This window comes from Varanus komodoensis, unplaced genomic scaffold (assembly GCF_004798865.1).
Source record: "Varanus komodoensis strain SLA01 unplaced genomic scaffold, ASM479886v1 scaffold66, whole genome shotgun sequence".
Classification (NCBI taxonomy): Eukaryota; Metazoa; Chordata; class Lepidosauria; order Squamata; family Varanidae; genus Varanus; species Varanus komodoensis.
This window is the reverse complement of record NW_025336296.1, coordinates 1,291,208-1,303,823: the sequence shown is the minus strand read 5'-3', so window position 1 is coordinate 1,303,823 and position 12,616 is coordinate 1,291,208. Positions and strand designations below refer to the sequence as shown.

The window sequence follows — 12,616 nt, the reverse complement described above, 5'->3', positions numbered from 1 at the left end:
CCCAGCTCCTGAAGACCAAAACCACTGCACTTTGCAGGTTAGCCTAACAGGTGATGGGAAAGACCCCCCCCCCCCCCAGTGCTACCACTAGTCAGTAAAGCTCAAGTCTGGCCCCCTCCTCATGCACCAGGAAGCCGTGCATCCATGCTCAAGAGATCTGTGGACAGCTGGTTTTCCATGTGCATGGAGTGCTGGACTGAATGGACCTTTGGTATGACGCAGCCTGGCTTTTCTTATCTTCTCATGGATTACAACCCCCATCAGCCCTAGACTATGCTTTGAATAATGGGGGATGTAGTCCAGGCCTTCTGCAAGGTGCAAAGATATGGAAGGCTGACAAGCAAGACCCAGCCAGATGGATCTGTGCTTTGTTTGCGGTTCAGACACAAGACTAAGTTGCAGAAATGATACCATTTGCAACCCCAAAACAAGCCATGGGTCATTTTCATAAGCAGTTGGTGGTTAGCACAGGTGAGTTCAGACAGCAGAAATAGCTGTAACTCAGCTCTCTTGAATAGGGGTTATCTTGTTAGCTGAACCGACACAGTAAGGTGGCTCTCTATGCACTCCCGTTACTGCTCAGGCTTTGATCATGTGATATACTTTCGTGAAAAGCTCTTCCATAACCACTGGTGGGGTGTTTCTTGGGGGCTACTGAAACATTTGACGAAAACCACCCCCACCCACTGCCCTGACAAATACTTACAAGCTATAGCTAATTACAATTTAGGGCAAATATTTTATTATTTATCTAGAAATGCAAAATAAAATCAATTCTCTTAAAAAAATGACAAAAAGGACATTTAAATAAAAACGACCAAAGGTTTGTGAAATGTTAGGGAACAAAAAAGTTTCAAGACAAGTATAAATTTCTGTCGTCACAACCACTGAGCATTATTTGTTGCACTTTTTTAAATTTTCTATAAAGATTTTTTATTAAAGATATTTACATATCATTAGACTGTGTAAATATATTTACAGCAGATCTGATGGCTACCTTTTTGTATCACAAGAGGGAAAAATGCTTTAAATACAAAAAAAAATGTAAAGGTTTCATCCCCAAGCATGAAGAGATCTCGGCCCACCAAGTTTTACAAGTGTTGAGGCATTTTTGAGGTTCTGGCCATCCCTACACCTGGTAAGACCAGAGTTGAGTAGCTGTCAAACATGCATTGCAAATGTTCTACTTCAGTCCCCAGTGCATTCTCTCCCCCAAAGCACTGAAACTGATGCAGTCTTTGTCTGGTGTTTATCCCAGTCTCTGTATACATCCCCCCCTGGCAAACGTTTTGACAACCTTTTAAAATGTCTAAGCAACGCAACAGTTCCTTAGCTGCTGAAGCTTGCTTTTGAGCTGTTCCTGTCGCCGCCTGAGCTGTTCCTTCTCCGCTAACAGTCTGTGTTCGTCGGACTGAATCGACAGAACGTATTCCGTGGCCTTCTTAAGGATGACGACTTTGGGGGCTTTCTCGTTGTTGGCTACCTCTGGGATCTGGTCCCGCAGCGCAAAAAAGCTCAGCTTTAGCTCATTCCGCCTCTGCCGTTCTAAGACGTTGTGTGTCCGCCTCTTGTCATTCTCTTCCGAGTCCGACGTGCGCGGACTCGAGCATTTGCGATTGTTGTTACTGATCTGTTTGAGGACCCGGCCACTGTCCAGCTTTGGTCTTTTGGCCAAGCTGTACTCGACCTTGGTTGAGGGATGGGCAGCGTAGTTGTGCTGATGGGTAGGGACGTGGCACCGCTTGAGAACCAGAGGACTGTGGGGGGGCTTGCTGTGCCCCCTTGGCGGATGGCTCTCCGACTCGGGTTTCTTTGCTGCAGGTTGCCTTTTCTCTACTGTGACAACATCAATCTCCTCCTCTTCCTCCTCCTGCTCCTCTTCCTCTTCTGGAAAAAAGAAAGCCAACACGGTTCAGAGTCATGCATCGTTCTAATGCAATTGGTTTTTGAAAGAGCGAAAGGGGAAAGAAAAACACACGGGTGCCTATTTGCTGTTGTGCAGGGGTGGCGTGATCTGAAAGCATATATCCAGCAACTTTGCACATTCCAGATGCTTTAGACTATAACTCCCAGAATTCCTGACCACTGGCCATGATGGCTGGGGCTGCTGGGAGTTCAAGTCCAAAATATCTGCAGGGCACTCGCCCGGGGAAGGCAAGCTTTGGGCGACGACTGAAAGTCGAACTTCTCATGAGGGAGGGAAGGCACAACCTGTTATGCAACCAAAGAAGATGGCTCTAAGGATGACTGCACATTTTCACAGCACATGACTCTTTCCCAGAGAGTTAAACTGAATCCTGGCTTCCAGATCTCAAAATGTTGAAATCAGAACATTGCACAACCCTCAAAGCAGTCTGACAGACCAAAAGAGCAGGCAGAAGAGTAAGCCCGCTCAGAGCTCTTAATCTTGTCTCCCTGTCCAGCTAGAAGGCTTGGCAGGACCACATCAAGACAGTGAGTGTCCCCAGTGCTACACCAGGGCATGCCCCCACTTTGATGTTTATCAAACCCGATACAGGTGGGGAAAGATTTGTGTGGTGGTGGAGATGCTGTGCACATGTGGATGGACAGACGCGAGTGCTTCAGGCAACAAAGAGCAGTGGAGTCACTGGGGCCACACCCAGGATCTTACACAAAATGCACGCCTGTATTCCAAGAAGCCTTTTAAGTTGCTCCTTCCCCACCCTGTTAAAATTCCCAGCAGGAAATTTGTTCCACCTATCCACTGTCCTGGAAGGTTATGGAGAACCTGTTGAAACCCAGTCTTGAGCGGTCTTTCAGAATATCTAAGAAATTTTCTTTTTTAAAAAGAAAACAACCTAGTTAATGTTTGCTCGTTTCACTGGGATCACTCAAGAGTCTCCCTCTCCCTTTCAGTGACACACACATGCTGTAAACATGCCAACCAGGTGACAGATTTGATTAAAGACTGGGTCAGCAGGTTTAAAATTCCCGCTCGAGACCTGCTCTGACCCCATTATGAAATATAAGAAGGAGTCTCCCTTTTTCCAAGAAATGTAATTCGTGGGAAACTCAGCAATGTGTGTTGCTAACGTGGCATTTAAAAAAAGAGGCAAGCACAAGCACACACACATATACTCAGAGGGAGGTACTGAGCTACTGAAATATTTGGGGTGGGTGGGAAACAGACACGCTTCTAAGCTTCAGGCCAGCCAGTGTATGGTGTATGGAAACATACGACATTCCTTTAGGATTTAGTTATCCCAAAGACTGCACAAAAATTGCAGTGTGACTGGACTCATTCACTGGGTCCTCTCAGAGAAAGGCCTGATAGATATTCCAAGACAAGTGGAGAGTCACAGCCTTCATCTATATGCTTCTTCACAGGCAAGCCCCATTGAGTTCAATGAGAAATCCCAGGAGAATATAGGACCTACAGCTGTTAAGTTTACAAATGGTTTTTCCTTCTGCCTCAGTTCATTAAATCTGCAGAGGAAGCAGTAAGTCCTTAGTTCTGGAAATGTCAACCACAACAATTTGAGGGGATTTCCGACTGCCTTAGTGTTGTAGTCAGCATAATGGGAACATTCATTCATTCACTCATTCACACTCCCCCTGCAAACAGGCAGGGCGGAGATGTTGAATGGCGTAAGACTTTTGTTACGCTTTGTCTTGCTGGAGAATGTTCTGTACTGGAGGTAGTAGTCAAAGCAGAGAATAGACCCCTTGAAAAGAATTCTTATTTCCATGGGTCTATTTTCCATAGGGCAAATATGAGACACTAAACTAGGAAAAGGGAAATATTGGGAAGCAGAAAAACTTCTTTGGAAGGTAAACATGGGCTGGCTCTAAGGAGAACTTTGACCTTACACGTACAGGAAAACAAACAAGGATCCGGCCTAGGTTAAGTCCCATTCATTTCAGTGGGTCTACTCAAAGTAACACATACTGGATCCAACTCTATAGATTTTTTGCTTGTAGATTCACCCTGCAAGCCCATGCAGGATTACACAGAAGTAAGTCCTGCAGTGTTCCTTACGGCTTATTTTCTTGCACAAGAAAATGGGTGTGTGTGCAAACCCAAATTCCAACCCACAGTAGGCCTGTGAACACTCAGTATGGTTGAGTTCAAAAGCTTCCCACTAGCTAAGCTGCCCAAGGTGTCCTTCCAAGCACCACTGCCATGCCCCACCTGGGGGCCGGCCGACTCCCCCACCCCACCCAACCCCGTGTGGCTAGACAGACTCCCCCAACTCCTGCCAACAGAGGCCTGCAGCCAAGAGGCTGTGAAGGTGGCAAGTCCGGTGATGCAGGGTTAACTCACCTGAGTCGCTGCTGCTGCTGCTGCTGGTGGCGGGTGGGGTGTCTTGCACAAGCAAGGAAGCCGGGCTGGGGTCAGTGGGAGTGACCTCGGCGGCTTTGGGGGACTTCTCCCCCAGTGAGTAAGGGAAGACGACAGACGGGTCGATGCAGTCGGCGGCAGCGGCGCCCAGGTCCTGCAGGTAGGTGCTGCTGGCGCAGGAGGGAGAGGCGGCGGCCGGCGTCTGAGGCGGCGGTGGCGGCGTCTGGAGGCTGCTGCCGCTGCTCCCACAGCGGGTGGAGGACGCTGCGAAGGTGTCATCGCGCCGGGCCGCCTGGTAGGAGGCCAGCTTCTCCGAGACCACTTTCTGCAGCTTGGCGGCGGCAGAGCCTCCGCTCCACATGCAGTCCTGGATGATGATCGACTTGACGAAGGCGTCGTCCTCTGGGTCGCAGATGAAGCTCTGGTTGACGACGTCGCTGCCCAGCAGCTCGGTCACCATCTCCAGCTGGTCAGCGCTGGAAGGGAAGGTGCTCGAGCGGCGGCTGGGGGACAGCGGCGGCGTGGGCAGCAGCTCGAATTTCTTCCAGATGTCTTCGGAGGGCGCGGGAGGCTGCGATTCGCAGCCACGGTGCTGCACGGACAGGTAGAAGTTCTCCTCCTCCTCCTCGTAGTAGAAATAAGGTTGGATCGAGTCATAGTCATAATCGTAAGTCCGGCTGGGGAAGTTTGGCACGGTGAGAGGCATGGTGATGGAGGGGGGCACGGAGGATGGTGCCTGGGGGGGAACGGGAGAAAAACCACCTCTGGTTAATCGCCAGCTGATGGAGCCCCCTTTCAGTGCATATATCCCCCTCCCTTCCAGGGACACCGCCCCAAATCCCATTCCAGAAGAGACCAATGCCGGTCCAACTATTAATCCGGAGTAACTACCTCGGTTCTGCAGGCAGGGTTTCGTACACATGAGCAGAGGGGAACTTGGGTCTGCCGGTTTTGCATGCGATGCAAGCGGGGGGAGGGGGGCTCGATCGAGAACCAGGGTTAGCTAATCCGCAGTAAGTAATGCGGAGTCACTCAACACAACAAAAGATACTGCCTCAAAGCTTAACGCGCGGCAGACTAAGCAGCTGGCAAAGGGCGGGGGAACGCTATGCCGGTCACTGACGCGCCCTCCCCCGTTGCTTGGGTAAGTACGCAGCCTACAATTGCAAGAGCAGGTCCGTAAAAAGTATTGTCGCAGACCGCTTGGCTGCCCGACCAGTTCTTAAGCAGCCTTCGGCGCAAGACGAGGGACCTTTCCCCCGTTGCCAATCCAACCTCCATTACCCCGTTTCAAAATAGGAGTATGTTTTCTCGAGGCGGCGTGTGGGGCCGAAGACAAGGGACCCTGACGAGCCCCGAATCGCACGGGAAAGCCGTCCCGACGACCCGCTGAACACCTCCGAAGAGGATCCGTACCTAGCCTCACTCACTCCGCAGGGCGCCATCCTATCGCCCGGGCCAGAGTAAGCGGGGAGTAGCTGCACCTACCCCCGCCCTCCACTCCCAAAAGCCGCGATAACGACGCCAACCGGTTTAGCGCGAGAAAGCCCTCGGGGTCGAACGAACCCTTCCCGGGAACCACCTTAAAAGCGGGGAGGGCAGCGGCAGGCGCGCCTCCTTCGGGGGCTCCCCGGGATTCGCTCCTTTTCCTCCTTCCACCCCCGCATCTCCCCGCCCCTCCGCCGCACCGAGGTAGCTCGCTGCAGTCCGCCCTTCTCCAGCCCGACGCAGAGATGCAGGGTCGAGCGGAACCAGCCGGCGCCTGGAACTTACGCTACTCCGCCCGACTTTAAAGCCGCTTCCCAAAATCCTCCCGCCCGGTCTTCTTTCCTCCTCCTCCTCCGCCGCCGCTCCGGCGGAACCCATTCAAATCTATCGGTCCGCAGCAGTCCTACGAGGACGGCGCGACCTACAAACACCCTCCCCTCCACCGCAGGGAGTAACGACGCCCGTTTCCCCTTTCCAGTTTGGAATAGCAACGCAACTTTCCTATTCCGACAACCGTGAGAATGCCGCTCAGCCTGCATCGGCTGCACTCCCGCCGGAACAAAAATAAGATTAAAATAACATAAAATGCTCAAAGCACCGAGTAGAGCCCGCAGCGAGAAGCCGGGTGAGCGAGCAAAATCGATTCCCCCGCGCTCCCTCGTTCGGAGCCCGCGGGGGGAAATGGAGGGCTCGAAAGCGGCTCTCTCTAAGGATTCGGTGGGAAAGACACGCAATGGCTCCCCCGACAAATTCAGATATCCCGCCTCCGAACAGCCTCCCCGCGTATCGGGAGCGAGAGAATGCAAGCGGAGCCCTCGCAAAATCAAGAGCAAAAGCGAGAAAGAAAAAAAACTTACTGGTTCCTCCCAGACCCCGGCCAGAAAAGACAGAGGATCGATTCCGACGATCGGCGTGTGCACGCAGATACACACGCGCGCACGCAACGGCAGGACGATTCCAAGTCGCTTTCCCGGTTTGCTCTTCGCGAATCGATTTAGGTCTCTTCGTCAAGCCGCCCCGAGAAGAAAACGGCACGGCTGCTCCTGGCGCCTCTCTCCGCGCGCTCCTAGACGCAGAAAGCGCGATTGTAAATCCCGCAGATTGAGCCACGGCGTCCCGGTTTATAGGGTGATTTCGCCTTGCTCCGCGTCCCTTTCTGAGTCAAGCCTTTAAAGGACCGGCTTGGGATGGGGTGGAATGAGAAGGGAAGAGCGAGGGAGGCAGGGGCGTGCGTGTGCGAGCGAGCCAGCGAGCGAGTGCGCGCGCTTTATTTATGTCTTTCTTTCGCCGCGAAAGGCGGCGGCGGCGGCTGCTTTGCCCCAGCGCCGATCCCACCCTTCGCGTCGCCTCTGCAAGAAAACGCTGATGAGCCGGCCGCTTCTCCCTTTTTATTAGATCAGCGCCCCGCCCCGCCCACCTCCTTTTCCCGCCAACTCCGCTGCCACTACTTTGCATACGACTGCCTTTGGAGCGCCCTGGGCAAGGCGGCGGAGGGGAGGACGCGCGCGGGTGGGAGGGGGCGCTCAGCGACGGTTAGCCCGGCTTCCCCCCCCCCCCGCTTATCTCGCAAGCCACCCAGCCACCCCGGGGGAGACCGGGGAGCCCGGGCCGGGCGACGGGGCGGGGGGGCCGCGGGGTCCGCGAGCCGAGGAAGGAGAGGGTCCTTGGCGCCGCGCGCGCACCCTGGCGCGCGCGCGCTCTGCACTGCGTTAAGGCGCGGAGGGGCGGCGGCGGCGGCAGCCGCTCGGACGGTTAATTCAGCCCGTTGTGTTGTGTGCGTGTTTTTTTTTTAACCGATCGGCGGAAGTAAACATAGTAAAATACTACGGAGCGGGAGTAGGCGAGAAGCAAGCAGCACTCGCTGCACGGGCTTCTCCCGGGGAGCTGGAGCGGTCTTTCCAGCGACTTTGGGAATCGGCCCCACGGAAAGCAAGTGTGGGGCTGGCCGTGCACCTCCGTCCAGCTCGAAAGGAATCGCTGGATGTTCCCCTTCCCCGCTTCTTTCAGGCGGTGGAAGAGTTTTATGTCGGAGTCGCCCCGGTTTGTTTCTCCCTGGAAAATAAGGTCACTCTGGAAATAATGAAGCCGGCGGGATGCAATGTTGGGGTTTGCTTGAGGGCAGCTATGCAGAGAGCCGCGCTGCAATTCCGGACGTTTGCAGGAATTGCCCCCGTTCTTGCACCCGCTCCCTGTGCGTTTCCTTCCTTATCTGAATTCAGTGGGGCTTGCTTCGAAGGGAACACGCACAGGCACCGGGTGCAAGGCAGGGACTTGCGCCTCATTTGCGGAGGCGAGACCTTCGAGGATCCCTTCTTCCATCCTCTAAGCGCTGGTGCAAGAGGAAGGTGAAAGCGTTCCGCCCCACAAACGACTTGCACTTAAGCCGGTTTAATTCTCTGCAAAAAGCGTGAGAACGCTGTACCCCGCGCCTCTGAATGCTCGCTGGTAACCAAGGCCCGGTGGAGGTCGCTCCCGGAGGAAGTGTGTCGGATTAAAGCTTGTGACCAGGGGCACAGCCTTAAGTGGGCCGGGGATCGCACGCAGCGCCTTCAATGGGGAGGAGACGAGTCAGGAATCTGGCTCCGTCCCCAGGCAATTTGGAGGGCGACGCCAAAAGACCGTGTTCGGGAGGTTACTGGGTTCGAAGCTTACCTAGAGACGCACCTATTTCTAATATCTTTTCCGGGAGCAGGGAGGACGAAGCGAAACAGCCTGTATGAATCGCCTTCAAGACGCTGAAGTTTCTCTGGAGCCAAAGCGCGTAAAGCTGCGATCCTGTCTCTCGCCAGGACTTGCTCCGGTGCAGACCTGTGCGCTCTTAACCTGCGTGTTTCTGGGGTCTCGAGAGCTTCTTCAGGTGTTTTCAAAGCGTATTAGGTAGCCCACAGTGGCACGTGACGCTTTTCCAAAATCCTAAAAGGAGTGATATGTACAGCGGAACTTTTCTCAGTCAACTCTACAAACCGTCCTGCAAGCCATTGCTTTTAATGGCGGCACACGCCCACGTACAACCCGGGAGTAAGTCCCACTGGCGATTGGCCCTTATTCTCCGAGTAAACGCGCGCAAAAACGTGCAATGAACCAGTGCGGGAGACGGAGTTGATTACATAATCAATTGGATCCCCGTTCCGTTGCCTCATTGGGCTGGGCTAGGCCAAAACATAGGGAGAATATTGGTTTTTAAAACTAGCACGATTAAACCGGGTTAGACCCGGTGCAGCCGATCTAAATAAAAGTACTCTTCTTGGAAGTTTTCTCTCATGCTTTTGAAAGGTGTGGATGGGTGAGGGACGGCCCCCGCGGAGATTAGATTTGCAGTGATACACCCTATTGTAGTTTTTTTTTAAAAAAATAAAGCACCTTGATCACTTCAGTTATTCCCCGAACGACCGATTTGCAGTGCAATGCATTCTTTTCCACTCTCCTCCCCTTCAGCTGTTTACCAGTTTAAAAAGTTCCAGCTGATAATCAAGATGACATCAACACTTGCTCAAAAAACCCATTCAGCGGGAGGGAATCCAGCATAACCAACAGGCGTCAACATAGGTGAGACTTTAAAGAACCAATGTATTAGCAAAACGGGTTAAACAGAAAACGCTCCCCAGGCTTCATAGGGAGTAACCCCCCCCCCTGGAAATTCGTACGACGGACTTCCGAGGAAACGAGAGGGACTCGTAAGGGAACCCCAGGCTAAATGCTCGCCCGGTCGTTCCAGCAGCAAAAAAAAAAAAACTAATACATCCCGCCCTGGTTTGCTCAAGGCCCTGCAATGGGTCTAAAAATAAGGCAATTTTTAGTGGGGTCCCCCAGCAAGCTCTATCCGCTTGGCATCCACTCCTTTGCAAGTAACGCGCAAAACCAAAGGCGGCGGCTCGCTCGCTCGCTCGCTCGCGCGAAAGGCACGCCCTGAAAGAGACCTCCACTTGTTACACACCGAAGGGGCTCGCGTTTGCACAAAGATGGTCTCTGGCCCTTCCCGACGTAAAGCCGCGCCGCTTCTCCCCTTCTCCGCCTGCCGGGCTAAAGTAACGTAATCGCGCCCTCTAGTGGCCGGAAAAGCAAGGCGGAGCCACAGCGGGGGAAAGTGCGTGACTCATCCGGTGTGATAAGCGGAGGAGGATTCTTATCAGTGCGCGAATTTTACTCTTTCCAGCTGCAGCCGCCGCTCCGCACAAATGCCTCGGAGGCTTGCTTTGAGTCATAAAAGGGCTATCAGCCCTTTTCCCCGTAAGTGGTTGTCTTTGCCGGTTCGTTGCTCCGCACTCTGCCGTCTACGGGCTTCGTCCCGCGCAGCGCCCAGTTCGGAGAGACTGTCTTTCGGAGTAGCCTAGCCTGGGCCAGCTCTCCAAACGCCGTGGGTCCATCGAGGGTCAACTCCCGCACTCTCGAGGGAGGCCCGCTGTTCCCTCTGACCTGGGATGGAAATCATTGCAAATAAGCCGAATTAGGAAGTGGTGGGAGTAAGCGTGGAGTTACCCAAGGGGGTTCTGCGTTCACCGGCAGTTTGTTTACTTGCAACACTGTCCCCAGGCCGGATGCTGGAAAGGCTTTGTAGAGCTGCTTACCAATCTCATACCAAGGCACAGGTTTATCATCTCATAGCACAAAAGGAAAGGGGATTATGAGGGAGGAGGGGAAAAGCCAAATGCAGGTCCTAGATCCTCACAGTGTCCACTGAGCCCGTTACAAGAGGCACAGAACTCCGTATGTATGCAGAAAGGTGCGGCAGGAGTGTGAATGGGACCACTCCTATTCACAGCAGAGGACCAAATGGAGAACACTTTTGTGTGTTTCCCCATACTCTTTTGTATCCCCTGCAAAGCCCTCCCTTTTCCAACCAAGACTAGAAGGGTGAGGGATATATCACACTGATGTGGAGGAAGAAGAAACAGGCTTGAATTCCCTCCAGCAAAATGTTGTTGTTGTTGTTGTTAACAAGCTGCAGGAGAAAAGAAAGAAAAGGGAAGTAAGCCAGCAAAGAACAGGCCTGCCGAGAAGGACAGCATGGAGAGCAAACCAGGCTTGGCTGACATATTTATTTTAAATTTTTGTATACAGACATCTTGGGACAGTTCACAACAACAACAACAACAATAAAAAAAATAAAAGTAGCACAGCATCCGGTATTTGGTGTAAAACCACAGATTAAAACAAATTAGCAATTAAAATAGTGGGAGAATAAAAAGGTTTTCTCCCACTGTTTCCTTTCACCTGGCACCGAAAGGAAAGGAGCCAGTCTATCCAGTTAACAGAATCTAGGATCATCCCCATATTTCATTTTCTTCTCTTCCAAATGCTTTCCTTGTGTTCTCTGCCTTTTTAGACAGTAAGCCTGGGAGCAAAGACTCCTTGCTGATTCTTGGAAGCCTGCATTCAGAGTGTCTCTACTGAGGAGCAGTCCTGAAGTGCTTTAAGGAAATAATAAATAAATGGAACCTCCATGGTCAGGGGCACTGTACAACTCACCACTGGAATACTGATTGCCTTTTTGCTCAGTGTCTGAGTCTTCCATTAGTACCTGGCTGGCCACTGGAACAAATGGATACCAGGTGCAATAGGTTTTTCATTTGTGTCCAGCAGCACTGCTTTTAGGTTCTGTGTCTCAGGCTGCAGAGTAGCAGGGACACTAACAAAATGGAGGCAACCCATTGACCCAGTTCACATGTTGTGGTGGCCAATCATGGGCTAATTAACCCACAGTTGGCAAGGTTGTGTGCTGGTACTTTGAAAGGACAGCTACCTCCCTTTGCTTTGTAGCAGAGCCAACTTAGCTTAGACAAGGGAATGCAGCAGGTGTAGCTTTTCTGTTGCGTTATTAAAGGTTCACATCTGTCTGACAGGCTGCCCAGTCTTAAAGAGAAAGAACAATCAGAAGGGAAAGCGCTGGTGCCTGGTAAGCCATATAGCATTTGGATTTGGCATGCAGGAATTATTTCCAAATTAGATATGAATTAGTATTTGCAAATTGCTCCTCTTTTGAGTGATGTCTTAGTCCCTGCCATATTGGCGAGATTGTCTGGCAGTAAAAGGGTTGAGCCAAGAAACAGGAAGACCCAGTAAAAGGGGGGAATGAGGGATGAAAACTGAAAACAGGTAAGAATGAGAACTAAGGTACTTTTAAAGATACTTTTTGCTGCTTCCCTTGCTTCTCTGCCGAGCAAGTTAGCAACAACACGGCTGAGAGGCACCTGGCAAAGCTTCTGTCTGTACTTGGTATCTCCAGAGTTGAAAAGCAGGGACATCACGCTGCCAACAAAAGTGCGTATAGTCAAGACTATGGTTTTCCCAGTTGCAATGTATGGCTGTGAAAGCTGGGCCATAAGGAAGGCTGAGCACCAAAGCACTGAGGCCTTTGAATTGTGGTGCTGGAGGAGACCCCTGCGAGTCCCCTGGACCACAACGCGATCAAACCGGTCAGTCCTAGAGGAGATCAACCCTGACTGCTCTTTAGAAGGCCAGATCCTGAAGATGAAGCTCAAATACTTTGGCCACCTAATGAGAAGGAAGGACTCCCTGGAGGAGACCCTAATGCTGGGCACAATAGATGGCAAAAGAAGAAGGGGATGGCAGAGGATGAGGTGGCTGGATGGGGTCACTGAGGCAGTTGGTGTGAGCTTGAGTGGACTCCGAGGGATGCTGGAGGACAGGAAGGCCTGGAGGAATGTTGTCCATGGGGTTGCGATGGGTCGGGCACGATTTGGTGACTTAACAAAAGAGTTGAATTTACAAGAAATACTGTCCTAGTAGGTCAGGCCTGATGCAAACTGTCAAATGGGAATCATCTGATGGCCCTGTGGTTTAACTTTGCTGCCATGAAAATGATCC

At 52.1% G+C, this 12,616-nt stretch overlaps 1 protein-coding gene across 4 annotated transcripts; it reads right to left on the bottom strand.

The window, feature by feature from the left end:
- Nucleotides 1–719: 719 nt before the first annotated feature.
- On the bottom strand, nucleotides 720–8,719 carry MYC (MYC proto-oncogene, bHLH transcription factor). Of its 4 annotated transcripts, none has more exons than XM_044450432.1 (3): nucleotides 8,444–8,719; nucleotides 4,286–5,039; nucleotides 720–1,887 (listed from the first exon to the last, which is right to left on the bottom strand). In XM_044450432.1, exons 2-3 carry the CDS (start codon nucleotides 5,007–5,009, stop codon nucleotides 1,310–1,312), a joined length of 1,302 nt encoding a protein of 433 aa, XP_044306367.1. In that variant the 5' UTR covers nucleotides 5,010–5,039; nucleotides 8,444–8,719; the 3' UTR covers nucleotides 720–1,309. The 4 variants fall into 4 exon arrangements, with proteins under 4 accessions (XP_044306367.1, XP_044306366.1, XP_044306369.1 ...); XM_044450431.1 differs by lacking the exon at nucleotides 8,444–8,719 and adding an exon at nucleotides 6,649–7,150; XM_044450434.1 differs by lacking the exon at nucleotides 8,444–8,719 and adding an exon at nucleotides 5,886–5,904.
- Between the last annotated feature and the right edge of the window lie 3,897 nt (nucleotides 8,720–12,616).